Here is a 27,757-nt window from a genome sequence, read left to right as displayed (position 1 = left end):
GCGATAAGTGAAGCCATAGTGGGAGCCCGTTTGGTGAAGGAGAAGAAGGAAATTTGAGTTGGACACACTTACTTTTGGCTGACTCTCTGATTTTCGGGCTTGCTGGACAAAATGTAATTACGAAGCGGGATGTTTTCCGGCGGGGAGCGGCAAATATGCTCCCCGGCCGCGTTTGGTTAAGAGGCGAGACACACTTTCTCTGGACTCACTTACTCTTGGACTCGCTGACTTTCGGGTTTGCTGGACTTGTGGACGTTGCTCTTGAAAACTGGCTTGAAGAAAATTGGAGTTGGATTCTCTCCCTTACTGACTGGTGGGTGGAACTTACTTGGGACGTTGCCCGTGAAGCTTGCTCTTGGGATGAGTAAGAACAGGCGAGCAGTAATTTCCTAGCAACAACGTTTCTGACCGGCGAAATTTGAACGAGTTACCTGCGTGTTGACATAGGACTTTCAGGACCAAGCGGATAGCCGTCCTGGGCAGCAGTGCTCCTGTTTCTGTTCTACAGTAGTGAAGTGGAGTCTACATTTTTAGAACTTAGAATTAGAATTTAGAATTTACTTACTTACATATTTACTTATTTGAAATCTTACATATTCGTATGAAGAATTTAGAACTAAAATATTAGAAAATTAAGAGATGCGAAAGATACCTTTCAAATAGTATGTTCCTTCTCATTCAATGCTAAACGTTCCGTCGCAAAGAAGTATTTGTTGTAGCGAAAAACTTTCACTACGTCATTCTTTCACTAAATAAATCGCTCTTACAGAATCACAGCACTCTTCCCAAAGAAATGCCGCAAAATTTTCTCGTGCAGATGGTGTTTACACATTTTTAGAACTATTTTGATAAAGATTAAAAAAAAGCAAATGTTTAGGAATAAAATGATGATTGCTTGTTATTTGAAATCAGAAATATCGTCTGCTAATTTTAAACTGATTCTTCTTTCAAAATGTTGCATGTAAACAAGCTGTGGATTGAAGGATATCTTTTTACGCTTTCCGAAGAGAAATATCTAATTCTATAACTCAAAAATGTTAGAAAACGACAGGTATTAAAATATCTTATTGAGAAAAAAAGTAAAAACCGTCAATCATTAATCGTAAGAAAGAAGACTCCAAACGAATCACCGAAAAATGTACAGACGGGTTTCTAATGTTTCAAAAATTAAAAAAATTGTTCGTAAATTAAACTTAGTACCTTTCTTTCATATTTTACTATATCTCACATATATTGTTATGTAGAGAAATTACCGGATAGCGTTATAAAAATTAGGTGAATGATTTTTTGATTTATGGAAATTTAAATTTTATTTTGATTCTGAATTATTTAATTTAAGGCTTTAATTTTGGGGAGAAACAGATGCTTCGGGAAATATTATTTAGTATAAATGAATATTATTTATTTTCTTTTATTTGTAAATCTTGTACAAACTTTTATTCATTGTGAAAGAAGCAGGGAAAGGGAGGCAATTTTCGCCAAGTCATGATTTCGCGCGCTTTAGAATGTTCGAGAAAGAATTTTCATTGTTAGTTGACCTTAAGAGAGGAAAGTACGTGACGGAAAGGTCAAAGGTTGCTACTTGTCTTTCAATGTAAGTCATTCAGGTTTTTGGCGATTGAGGGTCCGGTTGTTGGCTAAGTGAAGAAGGGCGCGCATGCGCGATCACCCTTATTTCCGCATTCTGGAGTTGAAAACGAAGATTTTGCCATAATTAAGGGGGCGATAAGTGAAGCCATAGTGGGAGCCCGTTTGGTGAAGGAGAAGAAGGAAATTTGAGTTGGACACACTTACTTTTGGCTGACTCTCTGACTGACTCGCTGATTTTCGGGCTTGCTGGACAAAATGTAATTACGAAGCGGGATGTTTTCCGGCGGGGAGCGGCAAATATGCTCCCCGGCCGCGTTTGGTTAAGAGGCGAGACACACTTTCTCTGGACTCACTTACTCTTGGACTCGCTGACTTTCGGGTTTGCTGGACTTGTGGACGTTGCTCTTGAAAACTGGCTTGAAGAAAATTGGAGTTGGATTCTCTCCCTTACTGACTGGTGGGTGGAACTTACTTGGGACGTTGCCCGTGAAGCTTGCTCTTGGGATGAGTAAGAACAGGCGAGCAGTAATTTCCTAGCAACAACGTTTCTGACCGGCGAAATTTGAACGAGTTACCTGCGTGTTGACATAGGACTTTCAGGACCAAGCGGATAGCCGTCCTGGGCAGCAGTGCTCCTGTTTCTGTTCTACAGTAGTGAAGTGGAGTCTACATTTTTAGAACCAGTGTCAAGATGAGCCCGGCCGACATCAACGCGGGATAAGATAAGAGTCCTCCGCTTCAAGATGTCCCTTCAAGATAAGTTTTATTTTTTTTTTTTTTTTGGTGTGTTTGAACTTTAGGCAAGCTTTTCAAAAACGTCCTTAGCAGTAAAAAAAAAACAACGTCAAATCTAAAATTTAACTCTCAGGCCTTAAATTGTTTCCCTTTCCTTTCTTTTAAATCACCAGACAAACCTTAAGTTTTTTTATGAATTTAAATGAACAGACTCTCAGATGAGGTTAAGATTTTTCTTATTGTGTTGTAATTGAATAAACTGATATTTAATCTGGAACCTCTTACAGTATGTTTTCTTTATATATTTAATATGAACTTTTCCTTTATATCTTGTATAGGTTTTATGTTTTCGATCCTCTCACGGCGCGGTCCCGGAATGCATTTTTTTCACAACGCAAAAATGCTGTACACGTTTCACTATACGATTACTACCTTTAACGGCAAGTAGGTTCATATTTAACATTTAACAATATAGGAATTTCAGATATAACATGGTACCTAGAAGTAAAACTATTTAACCTTGGTGACGAAAAATTTCTTCATAACATTGGTGCCGTGACCAGGATTTAAAGTTCAAACAAAACAAAAAAAAAAATATAAAACTTATCTTGAAGGGACATCTTGAAGCGGAGGACTCTTATCTTATCCCGCGTTGATGTCGGCCGGGCTCATCTTGACACTGGTTCTAAAAATGTAGACTCCACTTCACTACTGTAGAACAGAAACAGGAGCACTGCTGCCCAGGACGGCTATCCGCTTGGTCCTGAAAGTCCTATGTCAACACGCAGGTAACTCGTTCAAATTTCGCCGGTCAGAAACGTTGTTGCTAGGAAATTACTGCTCGCCTGTTCTTACTCATCCCAAGAGCAAGCTTCACGGGTAACGTCCCAAGTAAGTTCCACCCACCAGTCAGTAAGGGAGAGAATCCAACTCCAATTTTCTTCAAGCCAGTTTTCAAGAGCAACGTCCACAAGTCCAGCAAACCGGAAAGTCAGCGAGTCCAAGAGTAAGTGAGTCCAGAGAAAGTGTGTCTCGCCTCTTAACCAAACGCGGCCGGGGAGCATATTTGCCGCTCCCCGCCGGAAAACATCCCGCTTCGTAATTACATTTTGTCCAGCAAGCCCGAAAATCAGAGAGTCAGCCAAAAGTAAGTGTGTCCAACTCAAATTTCCTTCTTCTCCTTCACCAAACGGGCTCCCACTATGGCTTCACTTATCGCCCCCTTAATTATGGCAAAATCTTCGTTTTCAACTCCACAATGCGGAAATAAGGGTGATCGCGCATGCGCGCCCTTCTTCACTTAGCCAACAACCGGACCCTCAATCGCCAAAAACCTGAATGACTTACATTGAAAGACAAGTAGCAACCTTTGACCTTTCCGTCACGTACTTTCCTCTCTTAAGGTCAACTAACAATGAAAATTCTTTCTCGAACATTCTAAAGCGCGCGAAATCATGACTTGGCGAAAATTGCCTCCCTTTCCCTGCTTCTTTCACAATGAATAAAAGTTTGTACAAGATTTACAAATAAAAGAAAATAAATAATATTCATTTATACTAAATAATATTTCCCGAAGCATCTGTTTCTCCCCAAAATTAAAGCCTTAAATTAAATAATTCAGAATCAAAATAAAATTTAAATTTCCATAAATCAAAAAATCATTCACCTAATTTTTATAACGCTATCCGGTAATTTCTCTACATAACAATATATTCTTGAAGATATATATAGTATATGTGTGTGTATGCGATTTTTTATGTGGTCACCAGGTATGTTGTGAGGCCGGTATGTTTCGGATATAGTTAAGATTACGGTATGTTACGGATTAGTTAAGAATACAATTGCAGTATTCTACTTGAACTTGTAAATTTTTATTTATTTATTTTTTCCTAATTTGAATGTTAGCTTACTTGATAATTCTTATATACATTCAAAAGTACAGAAGGAAGTTAAAATGAACCTTCTCTACACAATATTATAAAAGAAATTTTTGCTTTTACTTTTAAAATTACTATTTGAAATGTCAAAAATCTTTTGAGAAATTCGTTAAACACTCACTAGCTTAAAATTAACTTATTCATATGTTCTGATCTGTGTGATCAATTTTCATTCAGTTTGTATTCGAAATTATATAATAAAATTAGCCGTTTAATAATTCCCACCTCCCGACTCTAACAAGCACAAATGAATTTAGACCTTTTTTGGTAAACAAAGGAAAAGAAATTCCGTTATAAGGATATCTTTTTTATCTGGACTACCTACAATTTTAGCCGTAGAATAATAAATACGAATGAATACCTTTATCATATTAAACAAGACTACTGCAAAATTCCTTAAATTTCATTTGTCATTTAAAAAGGAAATTTCCAGTCAGAATACATATGTTCCTGGCAAAGTATGAGATCCGCAATTCTATAGAATACCTAGGCATTTTAAAGAATGCCGAAAACTGGCCGGCCAATGTATGAAACGACTAAACGTTTCACACATTGCCTAGGCATTCTATAGAAAGCCAGATAACAAATCGATAAAGTATAAAATACAACCCCGATTCGTTTCGAATAATTGAAAGTTAGTTAGAAGTTAGTAAATGATGTAAAAGCCAAATTGACTACTAAGAAGGAACAACGGGAATATTAGTTGGTGAATCGCTATAATGTGATGTTTGTTTGGAAAACAAAAGTAAACGCATTTATCCTCTTAAAGAAAGCGTGAGTACTATACAGCGCTAAGTCACGGACATTGAGGTCTTTCACAAAACTCATTTGGCTATTGGATATACCGGAAGTGACAATGTTGAAAGAACTTTCAACCTAACACAAAAACCTTACATATTTGTAAGCCCTTCCAGAAACAACAGTATGGTATTAAAAAGTGCATTGTTTTGAAACCTATGATTTTCTCTGAATTTAATTCCCGTTGTCTGGTAGATCTTATTGATTTCAAGTCTCAGCCAGTTAGCGAATACAAATTTATTATAGTGTATCAAGATCATCTTAATCATTTTTTTAGGCAGTGTAAATAAAAGGTTTTTAACGACAGCCTTTCATTATTTTTTTTAAATAACGTCCGTATTTTTGTCGTATGAACATCTTTTAAATAATAGCCTTATTATGATCTTATTTTCATACTTTGCATAAACAGCATTTGTTATTCTATAGAATAGTTAATATATATAATGCCTAGCTAAAGTATATAATAATTCTAATATTTCATATTTTGTCTAAAAACGCGAGGCACTCTATAAAATGCCTAAGTATTGTAACAGCTTTAAATAGTATTAAAATCTTGTAGTTTAAATAATTTAAATAGATGAACATTAAGGTATTTGTGAATGGCAATATTTGAAACCAGACTCGAGTGCCACGTGCGACTCTCGCACGAAGAATGTAATTTATTTTTAAATGTTAGAATTCTTTTTCCTTTTTGTTTTGTATGTCGCCATTTTGAATGCTAAATAAAGTTTTTTCTGTGTTCCATCATTGGAGTTGCTTCATATCGCCAAAGAAGTATCACAGTATTCTATAGAATCCTGGCATTTCATGCACTACACACATATATTTCAAAGATTTTGTAAAATTTTAACAAGATTTTCCTACTTATTTGTCTTTCGAATTTCCATGTTTACTGTATAGTTATAATCTAATAAAAATGTTTACAGCGTTGTTGTTTTGTCTTTTATGATTGAAACCATTTTCTGACACGGATACCAAAATATAATGTGAATTTCCGGGGTTTGGGTGCTGAGCCCACGAGTATTATATTGTAACTAACCAGAAATTAGAATTAAAATAAGGAAGTAAAAAGAAAAAGTAATATCTAATAAAACTGAAAACGTTTCTTTCAAAAGAAAACTGTATTTGTTGCGTTCAGACTTAAAATTATAAAGTACCGCAATTTGCAAAGCTATGAATAGAAACAACCGTGGCACTAGCCCTTAAATATAATATTCTGCTGATAGAATAATTATTTTTTTCCTTTCGCTTCCCACATGCATTTGCTCGCCAGATGAAGAAACTATTCAAGCAGCTGCCAAACGCCAACGATCCATTACGTTTTAAAAGAAATTAACGCTGAATCCAGTTGTGTTCCACCAACGCTTCAGCGATAATTTTTGAAATAATGACTTAAAAGCTCCAAGGTGCCAACGAAAGCTATTTCTAGCTGGAATCGGCTACTAGTGTAGACTTTGTATCCTCTCCTTTTTGGCTGGGGGATGAGCTGCAGATGGTGCTAGATTAAATGCATGCTTCAGGATCAGAACCACCGATTGTAAACGCAGCCGATAGTTAAGAGAGAACAGCTGGCCCTAGACATCGGGTGCGGAACTCGTTCATTGTGACGTCACGAAACGGCGTGCTGCCGTAGTGGTTGGGGAGACCCTCTAGTAGTATTTTACCCTCCCCTCCCCTCATCTGCGTACTGCCCGTCAGCCATCAGCTGCTGCAAATCCTCAAAGTGTATAATGGCCGACCCGCATGTACTTGTAAACAGCTGATCTTAGGGGAAGTCAAGATGGTGGTATCTTTGAAACGAAAAGACAATTTGAGTGTTTTATATCCCTACGATAACTATGGTACATCAGCTTCAGATCTAATTAATAGCGAATTTTAAAATAAGTCATTGAATGTACAAATTCAGTTATTTGTATTTATTTACCTATCTATTCTACTAGATTTCTTGCAAAGTTTTTCAGAAAAAAAGTTCGCATATCTTTCGATATGGATTATCGTCTAAAGATATTTTATTTTGTCTTTGCAAAAAAGAACTAAAGCATACGTTAAAATTAGAGAAAGAACTTTGAAAGTTTCACGACTTCCCCCGGAAGAGTAATTTTATTTCCAAGTACGTTGTATATAAATACACTTAAAGACAAAATATAGAGTTATCTATCAAGGGCAATTATGGCTCTGTGGAGGTTTTATTAGGGAAACTATTATACATACTTATGTTATATGTAGGAATAACCGTGAAAACTCTAAGCAGCCAGCACATTCAATCGCCGAATGTGTAACGTGTATACGAGCTAGTTTTCCTTAGAAAGTTCTCTACGACAGCATCCCTCCCTGTAGGCAGATAGCCCTAGTGTGCGTTATTAGCCAAACCAGACCATCCAGTCGCCGAAATATCAGCAAGAGGAATTAACAATATTTCATGTCTTTAGTCCATTCGACATAAATATTCACTAAACAGCAAAATACGAGATGCAGATCAGATGAAATAAATTAGAGGCAGGAACAAGAAATTATTAATACAGAAGTTCAAGAAAATTTAAAATGTAATCCTTATGATTCTGAAAAATCGTTTTTAAGAAAACGCAATTAGGAAACTCATTTTTATTTCAAAATTTTTAAGAAATTACACAATTTCCCTTCTGTCGTTATTCCTAAGATCTTCCCTCTTCTATTCCACGCTTATCGGATAAACTTATGTTCATTTCTAAAATTCCATTACCACAAAACTTCATTTATTAAAATTAAAATCGTTTATTCATTAGAATCTGTTCTAATGAATGTTTTATTTTGTACACTTGTTTTCGTTCTATCACACAGTTAGAGAATCTCATTCTTTAAAAATAAACTATGAGTAAAATGCCGTGGGAAAAAACAACTCTAATTATTATATTATGTTAGTAATTTTACAGAAAATTGCTAATTTCTTGATCATAACAGTATACTATGTTTAAATAAAAGTAGGGGGGAAAGAATTAGTTTAACTTTTAATATTTCGTAATTTTTTTTATTTTTACCCCAAAAAAAGTGTATTTCTCAATATGACTGTCATTAGCATATTAGATTCGTCTAGATACACTTGACAGGATTTTAATGCATGATGTTTTCCAGGGATTATCTTCTCAATTCCAATTAAATTTTAAGATTTCCAGCAGCAAAAACTTTTTGTTTATTTCCTTTTCCAACGAGAAATTATCATATGTACTTGAACTGTTCCATATTCAGTGGTGAGGCCTTTTTGAGTAAGATCTTTTGATCTGCGCTGAAATAAATACCTGTGCAGCCAACCCGTTTAGAACCACGAGCCGAATTACCAGTGTTTAGCGACTTTACTGCTCGACCGGTGGTGTGCCCTCTAGACTATAGAAATAGTTAAAAAAATAAATCCATGTAAAACTTGCTTTTATTTTCTTTAAATTGATTTATTTTTGAATCGTAAACGCAGATTTAAATCGGTCATCAACTGAAATTTAAAATGCGCATTTATTTCACCATTACCTTCTGCCGCAGTTATAGCATCATCGTACATTTGTCTTCCATAAATCTATAAATTTTATCGATTTTCCTAAGAGTTCGCATATCTTAAAGTACATTTTCACACAGTAGCATCTTCAAACTCTGGCGATGTGTTTAATATGCCTACTTTTTTTCTTTCGCTGTGGATAAAGTTTTTTGCTCATATCAACTACGTCATATCACTAGCGTAGAGCCTAGATGCTACACGCTAGTGATAGACTTACATGCCGGATGTAACTAAATTTTATGATTTTTTTCGATAAAATAATCTACAAAGCAAATGGAGCAGAACTCGGCCAGATGTTTAAAAAAAAAAAAAAGAATCACGCCAAAAAGTTTAACCCACGTTTTAAAAACTATGAGTAATCCAATAACTTATTGGAAATAATTTAATAAGATATTTGATAGGATAATAAATAGCCAACATTTTGTAAGCATTATTTTCTGTTCTAATAGCGATATCTAATTCTGTTTCATATTTTATGGACCTAAAAGAATGAAGTAACAAAATTAAATGGCAAACACAACAACGTGAATTTTATTTTGCCGTGTCATCATATTATTAAGTCATCTTCATCAAAGACGTCAGTTTACGATCACTTGCGAGATACCTGGTGAACTTAGAAACATGTTTATAAGGAGCTCGAACCATTAGTCCAACAGTCCATTAGAAAAATGATGTGACAAAAGTTTCAATTCTAGTTGGTTTAATATTTCAATTTTGGTTTCAATTCTAGTTATGTTTCAAAGCTGAAAAATTCGAAAATATAATTCAGTCAGTTGGAGAATTTAATTTTAAACTTGTCGCGCTAAAAATGTGATAGAATAGGATACATAATAATGCATATTTCTTCTAAATCCGCTAAACTAATCATTATGCTTGTACTTATAAATACGAACATACAATAAAGTACACGAATTTTTTGCTATAATTAATACAAAAACACATAAAAACAACTCATTCTAAAATTTGCGATAATCACCACATGTAATGTTAATGAATCAGTGTCAATAAATACATCCTAAAGAACTGAAGGAGTCTTTAAAGAAATATAGGCGGCGGATAAATGTGATAAAATTCTTTGGAATATAATAGGATTTGATTATGGGCCTGTCTTATTATGTCATGCTGGTAGAATAAGAATTGCTAGTTGTTGGTACTGAAATATGTTATACATCAATTTTTATTTATTTAGTTTTATTTTCCTTTGAAGTAACTTCGAATAATAAACCTGATCACTTAAACTGAAGTTGTGTTAGAATCACAAATGCCGCATCATTTATTTAGTCAAATATAATAACTCATTACTTTTACACCGCACAGAAGGCGGAGAAGGGGATCCCCATTTTACATTTTTAAACACGTTATTAAAAAAAATGCTTAAATGCCAGCAGACCTAAACATCTGTCACCGACCAACATACATACAGCAGAAGCGGAAACTCTTTTCTACCCCCTTAAGAAGTTTCCCCCATTTCGCTCCCTCTACAAGAGCAGCCGGCCACGCGCCGTATGTTTGCCCTCAACCAATCAAAAGTACGCGTGGCCTGGTGCTAAGCTGGAAGGCAGATGGCACGCGCCACATGTCACATCTGAATAGGAAACGGCAGATCCTCCTTTAGAGAGGGCGCGTGGCACAACTCTATATAAGGGCGAGCGCCGGATTTGAACTGTCAGATACTAATGTTGTGACTTGCCTGCGCCTTTGGATTACTACTTGTTCAGTATAACTCTTTTCATTTTCTAACATGGGTCAACACGGCAGTTGCATACAAGGGAATACGGTAAGCTAAAATTTTACTTAATTTAGAATATATTTAATTAGTAAATATGTTACATAATGCTGATATTTATAGAATATGCTGTTTTATGCAGAATTATCATATTATGAAAGCTAATACCTGTTTACCATTCAAGAAATTTGGAAATTTCTCTTCTCAAATCTAGGCTTTAAAATGAAATTTCTAAAATCCTATATTTATATTTTGATTAATTTGTTTTTCTTCATTGATTAAAAGGTACATTTAGTGCTACAAAGACACTGCTTGAAATAAAGCAGAAACTTTCACACTGAATGTTGATTTCTTATAAAGAAAAGTTTGTCTCTCTTGAATTTTTATATATCAACCTAAAGTTTATTATTTTCTTTAAACTTAAAATTGGCATGCTTCTACCCCACACATTAGATGATTACTATCAGTGTCAACTGAAATTTTTCTTTCATATAATATTCTTATGACAAAGTAAATTTAAAACAAAATTAATTCTATAAATATATTTTCAAAGCAACCATTAAAATGATTTCAGCATACTTCCATATGAAATGAAAATTAAGATAAATTCTGCATTTAAATTTTAAGTATAGAAATTAATGGTATTATGCTTATTAGTCACATTCAATAAAAGTCATTTCATGGAATTACAAAATTATACCTGTTTAAATACTTTATGAATATCAATGAACAATTTTGCATGAATGACTGAAAGTTTTTTTAAAATTTTTATAACATCCATATAGTAGTTTGAAGTAAATATTGTACATAAATATCAATTACGGTTTTGACTTTGGTGTGTCTTAATTTTTCCTTTAACCACCAATAAAGAAATATAAAACCTTCAATCTGAAATGAATAAAACATGTATGGAATATAAAATTCACATGAAACAAAATTCTAAACAATAGTTTTTGTTTTACTCTTGCAAATTAGGCACCAACATTTCAACTTAATCAGAAAAAAATAAATAATTTTAAGAAAATAATTGCAAAATATTTTGTTTTTCAAAAATTTGAGCAATTAAAAATTAAAATACCTTTTTCAGTGTTTAGAGAACTTACTTTACCTATAGCAAAACAGTATAACAGATGGAAATTTAACTAACTCTGAAAATGAGATTAATTTTATATACATTCAAAATAAATGCTTTAAAAAATTAAAAAGCCTAATATTTATTTTTTTAATTCTATAATAGTATTTAAAAAAATCTCACTTTACTAAAAGCTAAAGTGAAAAATATTTATATTACAGGATTGGGTAGGACCATACAGGAAAAGTTCTGGTAAAGATGCAGAAGCTGAGTTTTATGATCGTCTAAGAAAATTCGCCACATCTGGCTCTAACAAAGATTTACATGACTTTGAGATTTTTTTCAAAAGTAAAGTGAATCCAACCTGCCCTCAGCATGGGACCAGAACACTAGCTGAAGGCACCAAACAGCAATCTTTAGAACCTCAAAAGTGTTCTACGCTGCCAGTGATGAGCAAATTTGAGGACATCATTCATAAAGAAAGTCACTGCAAAGATGTTAATTTTAGCACTCCAGAAAAAGACACTAAACTAGCCAGTATTCAGCCAATTGTTGTCAACAAAAGCTCTTGTTTAGTCCATGGAAATGCTGGTGAAAAAGTAATACAAACCAAATCTTCAGTTTGCAAAGTTCATGGAAACCAGCATACAAAATTTACAAGAGGCAAAATTGAAATGATACCAGTTATTCAAGAAAAACTGCCACTACCTCCATACAAATATCCACCTCAACTGACGACACCTCTGCTTACAGAACACTCAGTAATAAGCCCAAATATGAAATTAACCTATGAAGAAGAAGAAACTTGTGAGGATGATTCCAGTATTTTTTCATGCCCAGATTTTTTAAAAACTTTAATACTGCCCACTGATGAACCAGAAACCATAGATGTTCTTGCATCTGTAGGAGTCAAATCAGCAAAAGGTAAAAAAAATGTATTCCATTTATAATTTTTAATAAGGATATAAATTATTTCATAACTGCATTAAATATAGCTATTAGCATGAATTAGAAAATGTGCCTACATTATTATTAATCTAAACTAACACCTTACTTCCTTTAATTTAATAAAATGTATTTTTTGAGTATATTAATCAATTTATTGTAACAATGAAAATAATTCACAACAATAAATTCAATTATGCTTAATATTTTGCCTTATTATTTTACAGAAACTATTCAGAAACTCGAAGATCGTGCTGAAAACATAGTTGAAACTTTTGGTGTTGTGCTGAAGCATTTGGAACATGGAGACTGGTCAACATTTTGCATTAGTACAAGCAGACTTTGTGATGATATAAAGAAAACTATGCGTGATTACCATCTGAACTCTGAGATGGAAGATGTTGCAGCACTTAAGGTAAATTAAATTTGAAATATGTACAAATATAAATATGAAAAAAATTTACAGAAATTTTAAGAATGTAAAAAATTAGCAAATTCTTAATTTTCCTTTCACTTTACAGATTAAAAACCATGTAACAGGAGCGTTGAATAAGTTGACTACACACATTCTCAGGTAATGACTCATTTTAAATTTTTGTATAATTAAAATTGCTCAATAATTTATCCACATTTTTAAACCGAGGTAAATCCTTTTTATTCGAATAAAACAATTTCAAAATAATGAAGAAATAATTTGTGATAAATTTAAATATATTTCATGTTAAATGTTAATTTTACTATTTTTAATCAATACTTAATAGATTTTGTAGAAATATTTATAAATTTAATAAAATAATAATTCCATTACTGCACTATTCTCGTAAATCAACAGAAAATTGTAGCTTTAGAAGAAAAAATTGAAGCAATTTGCTTTTTTCAACTTACAACTCATAATTAATAAGCTCAATTTTTTTCTTACAGTTTAAATCAGGAAATTTCTACTGAAAGCAATCACAATGTTTTGCTCCCATCATTCAAAGTACTTGGTGAAGTTCTGCATGAGATGATGGAATTTCTCATCAGCAAAGAATTAAAAGTAAGTAAAACATTTATTTAAGGCACTACAATTAATATTCAATATTATCCAGATTTTCCAAACCTAAATTATTTAAATAGTGCATTTCTTAAATGTGATTTTCAATACTGTATAAAAAGAAAAATTGTAGAAATTATTTTATTTCCACTTTTTATGTATTACATTTAATCTATGGCTAAAATCGCCTAAAATATTAACTTTTAACTTTTTACTACTTTACAAACACTTTTTAGATTAAAATATTTTGATTTATATTGGATGCTTAGATAAAAGATGAATACAAGAATTAATTGCATTCACCTAATTATTAATCCAGTACATTGAATAAAATTAAAATGTCTGATAATTCTGCCTAATATTGAACTGTGCACTCAAATTATATTCCTTTATTTGTAGGTGCTGATTGAATGTTTAAACCATGATTCCAACAACTCATGCATCAGAATGGCAATATGTGCTCTTGCAGAGATGTCCCTCTCTGGTAGACTGATGTGTAAACTTATTGTTGAGGTAAGATAAATCAAGTATATGTTAGAATTTTTCAGCAAGATAAAAAAATAGTTTTTAAAAGCTAGTTTTACTTCAAGGAAAGCAAATACAAATACTATCCATTGAACTGCCTTCATTGTTAATTAAAATAAAAAATAAGTAGATGGTAATAAATCAATCTGTATGACGTTGTTCATAAAAATTTTTTAATGTTTTAAAATTAATAAAAATTCAAGTCTCCATAATTATAACAAGAAAGTTTAAACAATTACAACAGTTAAACAAAGTTCATCCATAATCATGGAGCAAAGATTTTCAACTAATGTTGAATATTTTATATTATTGACTTCTGAAACTAAGAATTGTATTTTTTCTGCAGGCAGGTGCTATTCCTCCACTTCTAGGAATCTGCAAGGTGCGCAAATGTGCCCATTTACGTCCACTTGCATTACGTACTTTGACAGCCATCTGCTCATTCTGGGAAGCTATTGATAAATTTGAAGATGTAAGTACATTTTTATGTTTGAAACTATTCAAACAATCAGTGTAACACAGTTAATAAATTTAATGATACTTTTTATAACTTTACACGTAATTTAACCTCTTTGCTCCCAATGTTGAGCGAACAAAGCTCCTCCATATGCCCAAGACCTTCCAGTATTGAATGTTGCCGTGTGCCTAAGTGCATTTTGCAGTTAAACCTAACATGTAAAGATATTTCCTATAAAGCCTGTGTTTTATATAAAGGTTTGGATTCTAATATTTCTTATAACATTCTAATACTTAAAATTCAGACTAAGTTAAACAGCAATATTGGTAATAACAATTATATTCCCATATTTAAATTGTTTCTGTATAATAAATAATACAGTAAAAAAGAATTAAAATACTATTGCCATATTTACCTACAAAACTTTAAAAGGCACATGTACTGCGTGAAGCACTTCTAAATTATGAACACATATTGTTAGTGTTGTACATTTAACTTTCACAGAATAAAAATAAGTAATAGACATCATAATAATGCTAATATTTTACAGATTCACTTCAATAAGTTTTTGTAATAGTCCAACATAATTTATGTGCATTTAAAATAAAATGTTCAGTTTCAGCATATCAAATATAATACAGAGTAGCCTCGTGCAGGGAAACTGAGGCATATCATATATGATATGCTGGGAGCAAAGAAGTTAAAAGATAAAATTCATTAGATGTAAATTTTTTTATAATGCAGATTGTTTCTTGTGAAATCCAAAATTGTATTCGTGTTTATAGACAGCAATTGAATGATATATGCATTTTAATACAGGAAATCACTTCTTGTACATTAATAATTTTTTGCAAATTAGACATTTTTGGTACTTGCCAGGAGATATAATTTAAATTTTTGAAAATCATTATTCCATAATAATAATTTAAAAGCTTACAATATCATATTTGTATACTAATATTATTATTTTGTAGGTTTCAGGTTTTGATACAGTAATGGACATCTTATCAGAAGAAACAGAAGAGAAAGTTTTAAGTGAAACAGTGGGTCTTCTGGCTCAAGTATTAAAGCAATGGAGTGAAAAGAAATGTCCCCTAGCTCAGAAAATTGGACCTAGCCAGAACCAACTAGTCAAATACCTCATAGGTAAGTTATAAAAATTTGTGTATTAATGTAAAAACTGCAATATATACAAAAATGCTACAAATAATTTTTAAATGTCAGATTTAATGTATTTTGTAACAGGAGAGGGAGGGGGAATAACAGGTATATCACAATTACTTAAGCTGCTTATGCAAGCAAAACTAAGATAAAATTACAATTTTGAGCATGAGGAACTATGCAATTTTGCTTTTTCATATCTTTCATTTGATTTCAAAATCTAGAAGAGTCCAACATATATTCCATTATGGAACAATTCAGACTTATGATTTTAAGTACAGATCTGATAGAAAATGTAACCAGTAGTGTTATTCAGTAACAAAAATATCAAATGAGGAGGAAATTATTTTTCATCGCCTGACAATTTTATTACTTAGATTATCACAAAACTATGAAAATGCACTGCTTGTAAAAAAAAAAATAAAAAGGAATTATTGGGAAACAACCACTGCAAACAAAATGAAATTCAAAGAGACTAGCTTTATTTAAAGATACATTCTTTAATCAGCTATCATTATCCAATACATCCAGTAACTCGGGGGGGGGGGGGGATGCAAAAATTATACTTATTTATTTGTATATAAATATGCAGCTAACAAAATGCAAGTATTTTAAACATCTAATTTATAAATTATAAAAAAAACTCACATAAAATTTTATCAAGCATATTAAAATCTTTTCTCATTAATAAAAACAATGAAATATGCACTAGAAACAGGCAAACTATTTTCCTGAAATGGGCACACTTTATTATATGCTCTAAAACTTAATCATAACAAAAAACAAGCATTTTAAAATGATTTATTTATCCCTTTCATAAGCTAAAGAATTATACACTCCTTTCAGAATGATTAATGTATACTTTATTTTCAGGAACAGCACAAAAAGCACTTTCACCAGAGATGTTTCTGCTGTCTGCAGCATGTCTTGCCACTCTGTCCACCATCAATATCCATGCTGCTAACTGGCTGCAAGTTCATGCCCAAGAGATGAGACTTCTGGCATTCAACACAAAGCAAGAAAGTTACGTGTAAATATTCTTCAAGACCTGCTGGGACATTAAGAACTAGTCATACCCAAGTCTTTCTTTCATAACTTTACTAGTCAGAAATGGACTAAGTCATTCTGGATATCCAATGATATTCAAAAACTGGTTGAGTGTAACATGTGTATATATGATCACTTTGGACCCAAACATACTTGAAAATGGACATCCTTAAATAACATTCTGCATCTTTAAATACATGCAGTGAAGTTATATCTCCAAAGTGTTTAATACAAAAAAACATTTTGTAAATAATCATGTCTTTCAATTTCGAAAATCTTGTAAATACTTATAATTTTTATAGTTTTGTGTATATCTATAATCATGTGCGTCTAAAATGTTTGAATTCTGAATACCTGTGGCATTTATTTACATTAATATATGTAAAATAATCATGGTCTTTCATTTCACCTGATTGTAAATATTCTAGTCAAGTTATCTGAAGAAGTTTTGCTAGCATCTGCACATTAAAAAATTTGAAACATTCTGTGAAAAAATTTGATTAAATTTTTGCATTAGTTAATCTAAAAAAAATGTTTCAAATGTTAAAATTATAGCACAACTACAAATCTTCACAGCACGAAATGTGAAAAGCAATACAATATGCAATTTAAATCAGCTAGCATTACCAAAGTTCTTATACAAAGTTTAGCTGCATACTGCCATTGCACTTATCTATGTACAGCATACTAACATTTAAAAATTTAGAATGTTACCTTTATTTGTTACCTCTATTGTTCAAAAATAAAATTGATTTTGGATGATGTATTTCAGTTATGTTTTTATTTTGGATATGAGATTATTTTAAGAAATATATATTAGCTTAAAAAAACAATTTACAACTTTTAAATTTATAGCAATTCTTAAACAAATTGGCATTAAATTTATACAACTATTTAATTCTCACTTTCAGTAAGAATATAGAATTTTCTACTGAATCAGATATCTTCCATTAGTAGAACTATTAATTTTTTTTTTATAACCTGCCTAGGTTCAAGAGAAATCATCCTACAAGTTTTTGTAAAGTATTGTAAATGCATAAGTATATCATTAGAATAATTACTAGTAAAACAATCACAAGTGTTAAAAAATAATTTTCTAATATGCCAAAAGAAAGCTAAATGCACTATTAAAGCATGCATGCTTAATTTATAAAATACCTTTTTAAAGTACTTTATAATTTTATATATATTAAGAAAATTCAGTTCACTTTTTAAAGTGTATCTCACAAAAACATTAATGCATTGGAAAAGAGAACTGCCAAATATCTTGCAACTATTATGTATCAGTCAAATTTCAAATCACTTCATAAATTCATTTAAATTAACTATACATGGATATCAAATTCTTGAGATTGTAAGCTTTCCTTTGCATAAGGAGGGAAAAATTAATACAGTGTTAATTTTCAAAATCATAACTTCTTACCTATTAGCTTACCAATATTCTCCTCTTGCTACTATGCAGATAATAGTATATATGGAATGTATTAAGAAGAGGACACAATAAAATTGTAATAAAAAATTAACAATATTTATTACAATTTTATTGTGAGCTCTTCTTAATAATCACGAGACATTTATTCCTCCATATCCCTTTCAGAAAATGCATTATTCAAGTGATTCTTATTAAGCTAAAAATAACCATGTGTTAAGATTTCAAATATATTCAATTTTCAAAACACTGCTCTCTCTCTCTACAACATAAAATTTGGTATGCTTTTATCATAGAAAAAATTTAGCTATTTACCAATATATTCTGCAGTTAAATATGGAAATGCAAAAAAAAAATTCAGAAATACACACACACATAAAAAAGGGCAGTAAAGATTTTGAAGAAACTCAAACCTACTCATATATGATGTTAACATGTTAATAACCATCAAAAATTTAATATAATTTTTAGTATCAATAATTTATGCATTTTCTGTTGTCATTATAAGGAATTAATAATTTATGCAATATATATATATATATATATAGTTTTGCCCATAAATTTTCATATTGGCAGGCTACTCTAGTGCCAATTATCACAGCATATTGCACATTTTGCATAAACTGATAATTTTACATATATGTAATGAAAAAAATGCACAACTGTAAATAGAAATAAAAAATTTATTTAGTTAAAATAAAACTGATCTAGTTCATTTTTGTTACAATTCTTGAAAAAAATTTTTTTTTTTTTGCTAACACAATATTTAAAGCAAACTAGTTTGTACATAAGCTGATATTGAATAATAATTTCATGAAAAAATTCAACATATATTACAAAAACAATTATCAACAAAAATTTGTTTTGCATAAAGAAAGAACCAATCTGCCAAGTAGCAGTAATTTCAACTAAAAAATTTATATACTTTAGAGCATGCATTATCTTTCAGAAAATAATTACTAATAAACATAACACAAAATTGTCATTTGCTATAAAAGCTTTTTTTTTAAATTCTTTCTTATTTATCTTTTCTACAGGCAAATTATGTAAGGCATTCTTTTTCATTTATTTTGCCCAACTGCTTTAGAATAGGAAAACTTTGTTGTTGTTTTTTAACTCACAGGAAAAGATTAAAGAATCTAAGTCAAATTCAAAACAAATTTACATTTTTCTCGTAAAAATAAAATTAAAAAAAAAAAAAAAAAAAACTAAATATCTATCAAAGGTATGAAACAAATGGTAAGCACTAAATTAGGTTAAAATAATTATATGTTGCACACACCAGCAACAAACAAGAAAATACAATGCTAATAAAACTGAACATGTTGGAAATATTAGCAAATTCTTAACTATGACTGGCAACACTTGAATTTTTTATTTACTGGAAATAAAAGATGTAAAAGCTCTAATAGAAAGATAACATTTAGAACATATTTTTAAATCTTTCTTTATAAAGTTATAAGTAAACAAATGAAATTTATCTTATTTTTTCATTGCAGCATCAAAACTCACAATTTAATTTTAATTTATTATATGCACTAGACATGCATTCAGCATAAATTAATTTTTCCTTGCAGCATCTTGTTGCAAAGGTGATAACTTATTAAGGAAACAAATTATTTTCTGCCAAAATTACTTTAAATCATTAGCAAAATAACATGGCAATACGGAAGTATAGATTATTTCTTATTTATGAAAGACAGGTTATTTTTCACATACTTAGTTTCTTTGGCAGAGTGAAAATATTTCATGCACATTTACTGAAGCATGAGACCCACAAATATGGCTAAATAAGTGTTAACACAATTTTTAAAATCACCTTCATGGGTAACATGCTTATAGTTTGACATTTGTGTATGGCAGTTTTAGCAAGAGTACACCTTTAAAATTAGTGTTTACAATGCAAAAATACACAAAATATAACAATATTTCAATACAAAATTGTATAACACTTGATGCTTTAAGTGAGAATACTTTACAGCATTTAATTTATTAATAGCTTATATTTTTTACACCTGAAAATTACAATTTTACTAACATTCAACAAATTTAATCAAAGGTGTACATCTTACAGCAGCAGTTTCACAATTAAAAAAACCTTCATGAATGACTGGTATTTTACATTAATGTAACAATAGGTGCAAGAAATATGAGGCAAAAGAATCACAGCGATTTGTTCAATCAGACTAAAGAAAACACTTTGAAAATAAGTGGCTTCTACAGTTCCCTTGTCTGATTGCAAAGTATTCTAAATGTTCACTCTTTGTGATCTATACACTATTTTATCAAACACCTGAGTCCAATTCTGCGTCATTTTTTAAATCTCCCTCGAAAACTGCTAATTTTTCTTTAAGTACTTCAAATTTATCTCTGTCTACAGCAAACCTCTGAAAATGCACTATCAAACCACTGCACGGAGTTTCTGGAGGTGATAATGAAGAATCTGTAACACTGCAAAGGCAGTCCACTAAATGTATCACAACTTTTGCCCTTTAAAATAAAATACTTTATATAAGAAAAACAAGTACAGCATAAGTATAACATTAGTGAAAAGCTTATTTAATTATAATTCTGTTATATAACAAAATTTTTATGCAGTAATGTATTTTGTTAGAATGAACAAGAAATGACAGCTAACACATGTCACTGTACCATCACCAAGATATGAATCAAAAACATCTATTACTATTAAAGGCTCTGGAAGCTAAACAATAATCTTCAATTTATATGCTTTGCATTAGAAGATATCTTTTATTTTAAATTCACTGAAAATGAATGACCAAAGAGATACCTCATTAACAGCACATCAATTCTCTTGTAACACAAATGATAGCAAACATTCCCTCCTCCCTTCCAAATGGCAGGCGCTATTTTGTCTTTTTTCAAAACTGGCCACTCCTAAAGCTGAAAGTGGTGGCCATTTTATTGTAGGGACACCTAATAGGTGGCCACCATTATCTCCTATGAAGGGATGGACAGTTATAACCATGCCTTCTCCGTAATTTGAGCCCAGGATCTTTGGTATCTTATTCGGCTTCTCTAACCACTGCACCATCTGGGCGACATAATAGCAACATATGCTGATGTATCAATTTCATCACAAACTGGAAGAACACTAAACCCCATCTACTGCAACACTATTCACATCAGAAAGACAATGGACCCAGATTCACAAACCTGATGTTTCAAGAGACAGCATCCAACAGAGATGTTTGTTCGGACTTAAACCTACAGGTTTTAACAAATGGTCTGGAAAACAAGATATGAATTTTGTTAGCTATGCCTGGGTGACAAAACATCATATACTGCCATGCTAATATAACCCATCTTGCCATGTTGATATAAACTATCTTATTTTAGTGCACATAAAAAGCAGTAATGCAAGACATATAATTATATACTCCGTACTTAAGACTTCTACAGATTTATGAGTCGTCTATAATGTTTCCTCGATACTTCGTCTAGATGTAATGTCGAGGAACCTAGTGAAATAAGCAACGAATTATCACCAAGTTCCAATAGTTACTACATAGATGCTAGAAGGGTAAAATACCCTTTTATTCACTCAAAGAAATAATAACAGATGGTCCCCTCTTGGGCTTACAGGAAAGTCTACACTTGGGGTTTTAAATCAGGATAAGAAATTAATCTAATATTAAACTAAATATGCTTAGCCAAAGCTAGATACAAATACCTAAAGTAGTTGGCCCTTAATTTAAACTAGCCAGCGATTATCAACAGCTGAGTACAATATGACCAAGCGAAATAAATTCAAGAACAAAGTAGCCGGAAGGCAAAAATGCACCACTAAGAACCTCCTAAGCACTCTTTCGAAGTAAGTTGAACTTCCTTTAAATATTTCTTGTTGCGATTCTAAAAACTCATTCTGGTAGTGAGTTGTAAGTGGGAAACAAGAATTGAAAGGAAATGGTTTCAAAATTAAAAATAACTGTTATAAAATTAAAATACACTTTACAAGTCATGAATGGCATATTAAGACAGTTTATGCATACACTAATACGAAGATGAGGGACCTTGAGCAAAACTGATTCAGCAGAAAATTTCATGCAGTTAACTGCAAACCCAAATCTCTGCACTGTAATGAGAAAAGAAATGGAATAAATCCACTTACTAATTTGAAGCCATTCTTTAGAAATTTTGTTGATTCCAGCACCAAGCAAGGTATAGCAGTAATCATCAATGCCATATGAGTTTAAATTCAACTTCTGTAACCCAATATCTGCATATGCATTGCACTAATATGCCAAATACTATTTCTTGGAGTTCTAGTAATAAATCTGGTGACAGTTTAGTTTCAATGTTTCAAGTAACAAGCATGGTTTACAAGTAGTCATCACAATGGCATACAGTTTTTCAGTTTCTCAGCCAACGATAGTAGCATTGAGTCCGGAAGTGGCCTACATAATGATTACCACTAGCCAGTTTACATCAATCTCATCACTAAAAACATATAGTTTGTACACTTACCATGTGATCTTTTTAAGTATTTTATGTTAAGAGACTAAATATGTATTCTGACGTGACTTAGTTCAACACGATTCCTTCATGATGCATACCTTTCCCACCAGTATATATTTTTTAATTTTAGATTACTGTTCTTAACATTAAAGATAATAATATACAATATCCACTCATTTAAGAGAGATTTACAATTTGTCCTTACTCAAAAAGGGGGAAGTTGACAGTTAAAGTTTCCCAATGATATTTTATTTTTTATTTTTCTGATCAAATGTAATTTTATCACTACAAAATGCAAAGCAGTAACTAAAAACACCATAAAAATTTAATTATCTTATTTATTACAGTTAAAGAAATGAAAGAAATATATATACAGGAAATAGATATCAAACTTTTTGATTAGGTAATTTTTATTTAAAAAAAGTCTCCAACTCTAGGGAAAGGTTTCATTCTGTAATACAAATTTATAACAATATAATCAATCATTCAAAACAAATGTTACTTTTTGAAGTGTTTCAAAATAAAATCAACTCATTTAGAATCACACTGGATTTTCATTCAATTAATACATTTATTATAATGAACAACTGCATAATGTAATGAATTTTTAACTAAATTATTTATTTTTGAAGAGTACAATCCTTAAGACATTAAGATGTGTAAAAGAACAAATATATTTCTAAAGACAAAAAATGAAGAACAGCATTAACAGGTGAAAAAAAAGAGCTAGGAGTTAATAATACTATCTGATACGGGATTAATACACAACTTTATCTAAGAGAAACAAACATTACAGTAACTGTACATTTACTTTCTGCTTAGATTAGGTTGGCTTATTTGATTAACAAAGCACTCTAGGCTTATCTTCTTAAGAAAAGAGATATTTTCATGGAAGACACTATAAGGGAAACTGGCTCGTATATACATACAGAAAAACACAAAAATGCCCATACAGACAGTCAGTTTGATGGGATTACAAACCCAAACTGAACTACTAAGGTTTAGAAACTTTACCACTGAGTTGTTGGTGGGCCACACTTTCCTTTTAGAGAGGCAACTTTTGTTCATCGTGTATCACTTAAAATTAAATAATTTATTATCTGGAAAGACTTGCCTCCTTCCTCCTTTAAGCTTCCCTGACTCTTCAGAAAAAGTTAAAATTTTTCTTAACAGTTTTGCTACAAGTATGTTTTTCCCTGACCATTCCAATTTCTACGATTTTCCAGGGAAGAAGGAGCCATAAGATTCCAATTAAAGAAACAGAAATATGTCAATCTATATACCTTACTTTCAATTATTGCTTATCACAACATTCTTAATTTTAAATCCAGTTAAAGAAAAGCCTTTCACTATTCAAAACATAACAGCTTACTGAATAGCTTTTATAAAGCATAATTTAATATCTATCTAATTTCACATCATACAATAAACAACTGCCTACAAGTATAATATGAGTTACATAATACAGAAGTGCTGATTTTTGAATTTACTAATATCTTGTACTGGAAACTTATAAATTCGTGCAATAACTTCTAAATATTTTTAATGAAAACTAAAAATAATAAAATATATTGAAATAAAAAATATTTTTAAAGCATACTAATAATGGGATTTGAAATTAACAGGGGAAAAAACATTTTATAAAAATTAAGACTCACCATCTGGCTTCAATATCTGTTTCAAATAGTTCAAATCCTGAATACAAATTTTCTGCTCTCAATAACAAGCTGCAAATCACAGATGACCCAAACTGAAAATATAACAAGGCAAGTGCTTACAAAAACATGTACTTCATAGTAAAACATAATGACAACTTTGGTTTATCCTGTATCATTTAAAATATGAATATTTTATTAGAGAAGACTGACCTCCCTCCCACCTTTATTCCCTAACTCATTAGAAAAATTTAAAACTTAAAACTTCTGTTAATAGTATATAAAATTATAAGAATCAGTTATTCAATCAAATCAGCCTAGAAAATGAAAGAAAATCTTATATTAGTAATTGGCAATTTGACTTAAATATTTTCACAAAATGTTACAATTATTGTACACTATTCAAATCTTTTTGATGCAGTTAGTGGCGTACAATACATAAAAACAATACAATAAAATAATCAATACAGATTCATTTTCTAACTGTTTAATAGCAATCTTGAGACTAAATGAAATTTCTTTGTTTTGAAATGCTTCTTTGTTTGTCTCCCAAAATTCTAATATACAGAGAAACAAGAGAAATTTAATAAAATAATAGCTCACCTTATTTTTTAATGCAGTTATAAAATTGCTCTTCTCTTTACCACTACCAGAAGGTGGTTCTGAGGATGCACCATTTTTTAAGGCTTCACCAATAAGTACCATATCTGATATTGATAGTTCTTGGATAGTATCACATATCATTTTGCAGTGCTGTTCTAATACATGATCATTCTGATCTTTCTTTAAAACCAGTGGCAAATATCGAAACAGGGCAATCAAACAATGAAGTTGTTGTTCCTGCATGAAATACATTCATAAAAATGTAAAATATAATTCAAATGAAGCATTTCACACAATTATATCAAAAATCAATTTATAATTTCTCAAAAAAATTGGAAAAATTGTACATCATTTAAAAGATATCTTGATTTTTAGCTAACATTTAACTGAATGAAATGCTGCAAGACTTTTAAGTTAATTAATATCCTTGTTTTCTTACTTACCTCCTATACTAGGCCATTGTCTATTCCAGTAACCCAAAAAAAGAATACTCTACCTATTATTACTTATATCACAGTGAACTAGACTCACAAAATGTCAGAGTACATTTAACACCTAGACTTGAAACATGGTTTCAGATCAGTAGCTTAAGTACACTCCCTACCAAATGAAAGATCTACAGTATGATATTAGCTGACAAAAACTATAAATGATCCCACCACAGCAGATTATTATAATAGCATACACAGCACCTGGTTACAATGGATGTCTTGAGAACCACTCTTATTTCCCACAAACTTCAATATACCAGAGTTCATTGATATGCTTTGGGACTTAAACATTCCTATCTTCAGCTTAGCTCACATGTAGTGTGTAGGGTTTATATTTATTTTAACTAACATTTATTTTAAGCTATCTTTCCTGTCAAGCCTTTACTTTCCCCTAGAATTGCCAATGCCAGAGTATGTAAATCATAGTAGAACGTGCAGAGTATTCAAATTTTAGCAGAAGTAATTTGAGTTAAATAGAAGGGAAACGAGATTGTAGGTGTGCTTCTTGAATCACGAGCGTGAAGGTTGCTTGGTAGAAAGTTTAAGAACCGCGCGTTTCGGCCTGTGTGCCTATTTCGACAGTTCGTTGAATCTTTCAAATTCTTAATCAGAAAGTTTGCTGAATCTCAGCTGTATCTTAGAATGCGGTTAGTTACGATTATAGAGCCTCGTAGGTAGCAACTTCGCTATTTATTTCATCTTGTCATTTATTTTTTGTTGTACTTTTCTATTTTTGTTACACCGCCGGGTCGGCGTAGTTTGTAAGCGTCAAGTGAACGCATCTGCTATTTCTAGAGTGGAATAAAAAGGGAGTTAAACCCTTCTTAAGAGTTTGTGTAATTTCCATTCATAGCAGTCACTACTACTGTTGCGGACAAGTTGGGGCCGCGCAACATCATAAGTGTTTTCAGTTCACTATGGCTTGTAAATAATGCAACATTTTACAATTGCATTTTCAAAATACTGTGTTGCATACATTAAGATTACCACATAAAAATATGGCTGGTTTACAGAAAAGTCATGACTTATTCAGTCTCTAGACTTAACATTTTTAATTTCATTACTACAATACTTCAGTTACAAAACAAAATGTCCATGGTCTGATGCTATCTGACTGAAACTACTCACATAGGTAGAAGCCATTCAACATAACAATCTATAATATTAACAAGTTACTAACTTCTCATTTCAATGTTACTTTATATTTATCTTTATTCAAAGTGCTTTTTTTAGGGGGGAAAAATGTATCCCAAACATTTCACTTATCAAATGATTTAATCATGTCTATTAAGAAGGAATTTGTTCTTTATGTTTTCACTATTAACATAATAACATTAATTATTGTTTTCGATAAAAATTATTATTATTTAATTTCATATTTAGTTCTGACTAACAAATGTTCATCTCTTGATTTTTTAACATTCCTGTTACACCCCTTTCTTATTTTTATTAATTTATTTACTTGTATGAAAAACAGCACATGGAAGAGGTAAGTATTTAACTGTACAATATCAGGACTGTGATGCAGTGCCTTAGCCAGAACTTCAACCCCGGACATCTCGAATTCCCATCAAGTATGCTTCCAATTACACCATGAAGGCATGAGGAAAGGAGGGAGAAAATACCTTATATAATCCCCCTTTCAAAGGGCGACTGGGGATAAGGAGACCCAATTGCCAAATACTGGTGGTGACGAATTATCGTCCACTACCCTTTTAATTTGGGCGCCACTCCTAGAGTCATTAGGTTTTTTTATGCAGGAGATGTGACAAATGTGCAAGTTTTTCACTGGAACTCAAAGCCTGGACCTCTCAAGTACGCGTTGAGTATGCTTCCAATTGTACCACAAAGGCATGCAGAAAGGAAGGAAAAATATCATCAGCAGTCTTGTAAAAAAACAATAAAAGCTAGACACCAGTTCCTAACTATCCTTTACTTCAGATTCAACAAATGGCCTTGCATTTAGATAATCCATTCAAAAATAGCTTATGTAAAATTTTGCTAAACATTGATATTTTATTCTTATTTCAAGGATGCATTACGTTGACCTATTACAGGTAGCCAGGTAGCTGCCGTCCAGTATCGTGGTTAGTGATGCTTACTGTCATACCGATAGGCTCGACTGTGCTGCCATTCACAAATTGTAAAATGTATTAAACTGCATATGCCATCTTTGGTCATTACGACTATCATCCATAACTGAAAAGTCCCAATCACACACAGAACACAACACGATGTGTTTTTTTTTTTTTTTTTAAACACGTTGACTGCCAACTAAGAGATATCTCGTAGATTGCATTCTTTTCTAGGAAGCCAAATAAGAGTTATCTCGTACTGTGTTTACTTGCCATTTTTGTGCAGCTATGATTAAACTCAGAATATATCAGTGCTAATATCGATAGATGGCTTCTGGGGGAAAAAAATATATCAATGCTGGCTTCCCAAAACAGAAAATTTATTTAAAAATGAACAAATATATAATTATAAAAATTAATAACATAATATGATTAAATCGATTTGGGTTCTTGGACCGGAATCCAAAAAGTGCCATGGC

The 27,757-nt window shown here is 31.4% G+C and overlaps 2 protein-coding genes across 3 annotated transcripts in view; one reads left to right on the top strand and one right to left on the bottom strand.

The window, feature by feature from the left end:
* Nucleotides 1-10,166: 10,166 nt before the first annotated feature.
* On the top strand, nucleotides 10,167-17,308 carry LOC118190713 (protein inscuteable homolog). The gene is made up of 9 exons (XM_035361472.2): nucleotides 10,167-10,357; nucleotides 11,600-12,302; nucleotides 12,551-12,738; nucleotides 12,845-12,897; nucleotides 13,245-13,359; nucleotides 13,756-13,869; nucleotides 14,228-14,353; nucleotides 15,313-15,484; nucleotides 16,373-17,308. The coding sequence occupies exons 1-9, from the start codon at nucleotides 10,322-10,324 to the stop codon at nucleotides 16,531-16,533; spliced, it is 1,668 nt and encodes a 555-aa protein (XP_035217363.1). The 5' UTR covers nucleotides 10,167-10,321; the 3' UTR covers nucleotides 16,534-17,308.
* A 1,336-nt stretch (nucleotides 17,309-18,644) lies between these two features.
* Patr-1 (Protein associated with topo II related - 1) overlaps nucleotides 18,645-27,757 on the bottom strand; it is a 64,704-nt gene continuing 55,591 nt past the window's right edge. For both annotated transcript variants that reach the window (XM_085822826.1, XM_035361462.2), the window contains 3 exons: nucleotides 24,713-24,949; nucleotides 24,113-24,204; nucleotides 18,645-20,465 (listed from right to left, as the gene is read on the bottom strand). In XM_085822826.1, coding sequence (XP_085678952.1) covers nucleotides 20,261-20,465; nucleotides 24,113-24,204; nucleotides 24,713-24,949 — 534 coding nt within the window. In that variant the 3' untranslated portion in view covers nucleotides 18,645-20,260. The remainder of the gene's footprint in view (nucleotides 20,466-24,112; nucleotides 24,205-24,712; nucleotides 24,950-27,757) is intronic.

Source organism: Stegodyphus dumicola, chromosome 8 (genome assembly GCF_044657685.1).
Source record: "Stegodyphus dumicola isolate Sdum_Otavi_A_Nest chromosome 8, ASM4465768v1".
Taxonomy (NCBI): Eukaryota; Metazoa; Arthropoda; class Arachnida; order Araneae; family Eresidae; genus Stegodyphus; species Stegodyphus dumicola.
Note: the sequence above shows the minus strand (reverse complement) of the source record. Positions and strands in the feature narration are given on the sequence as shown.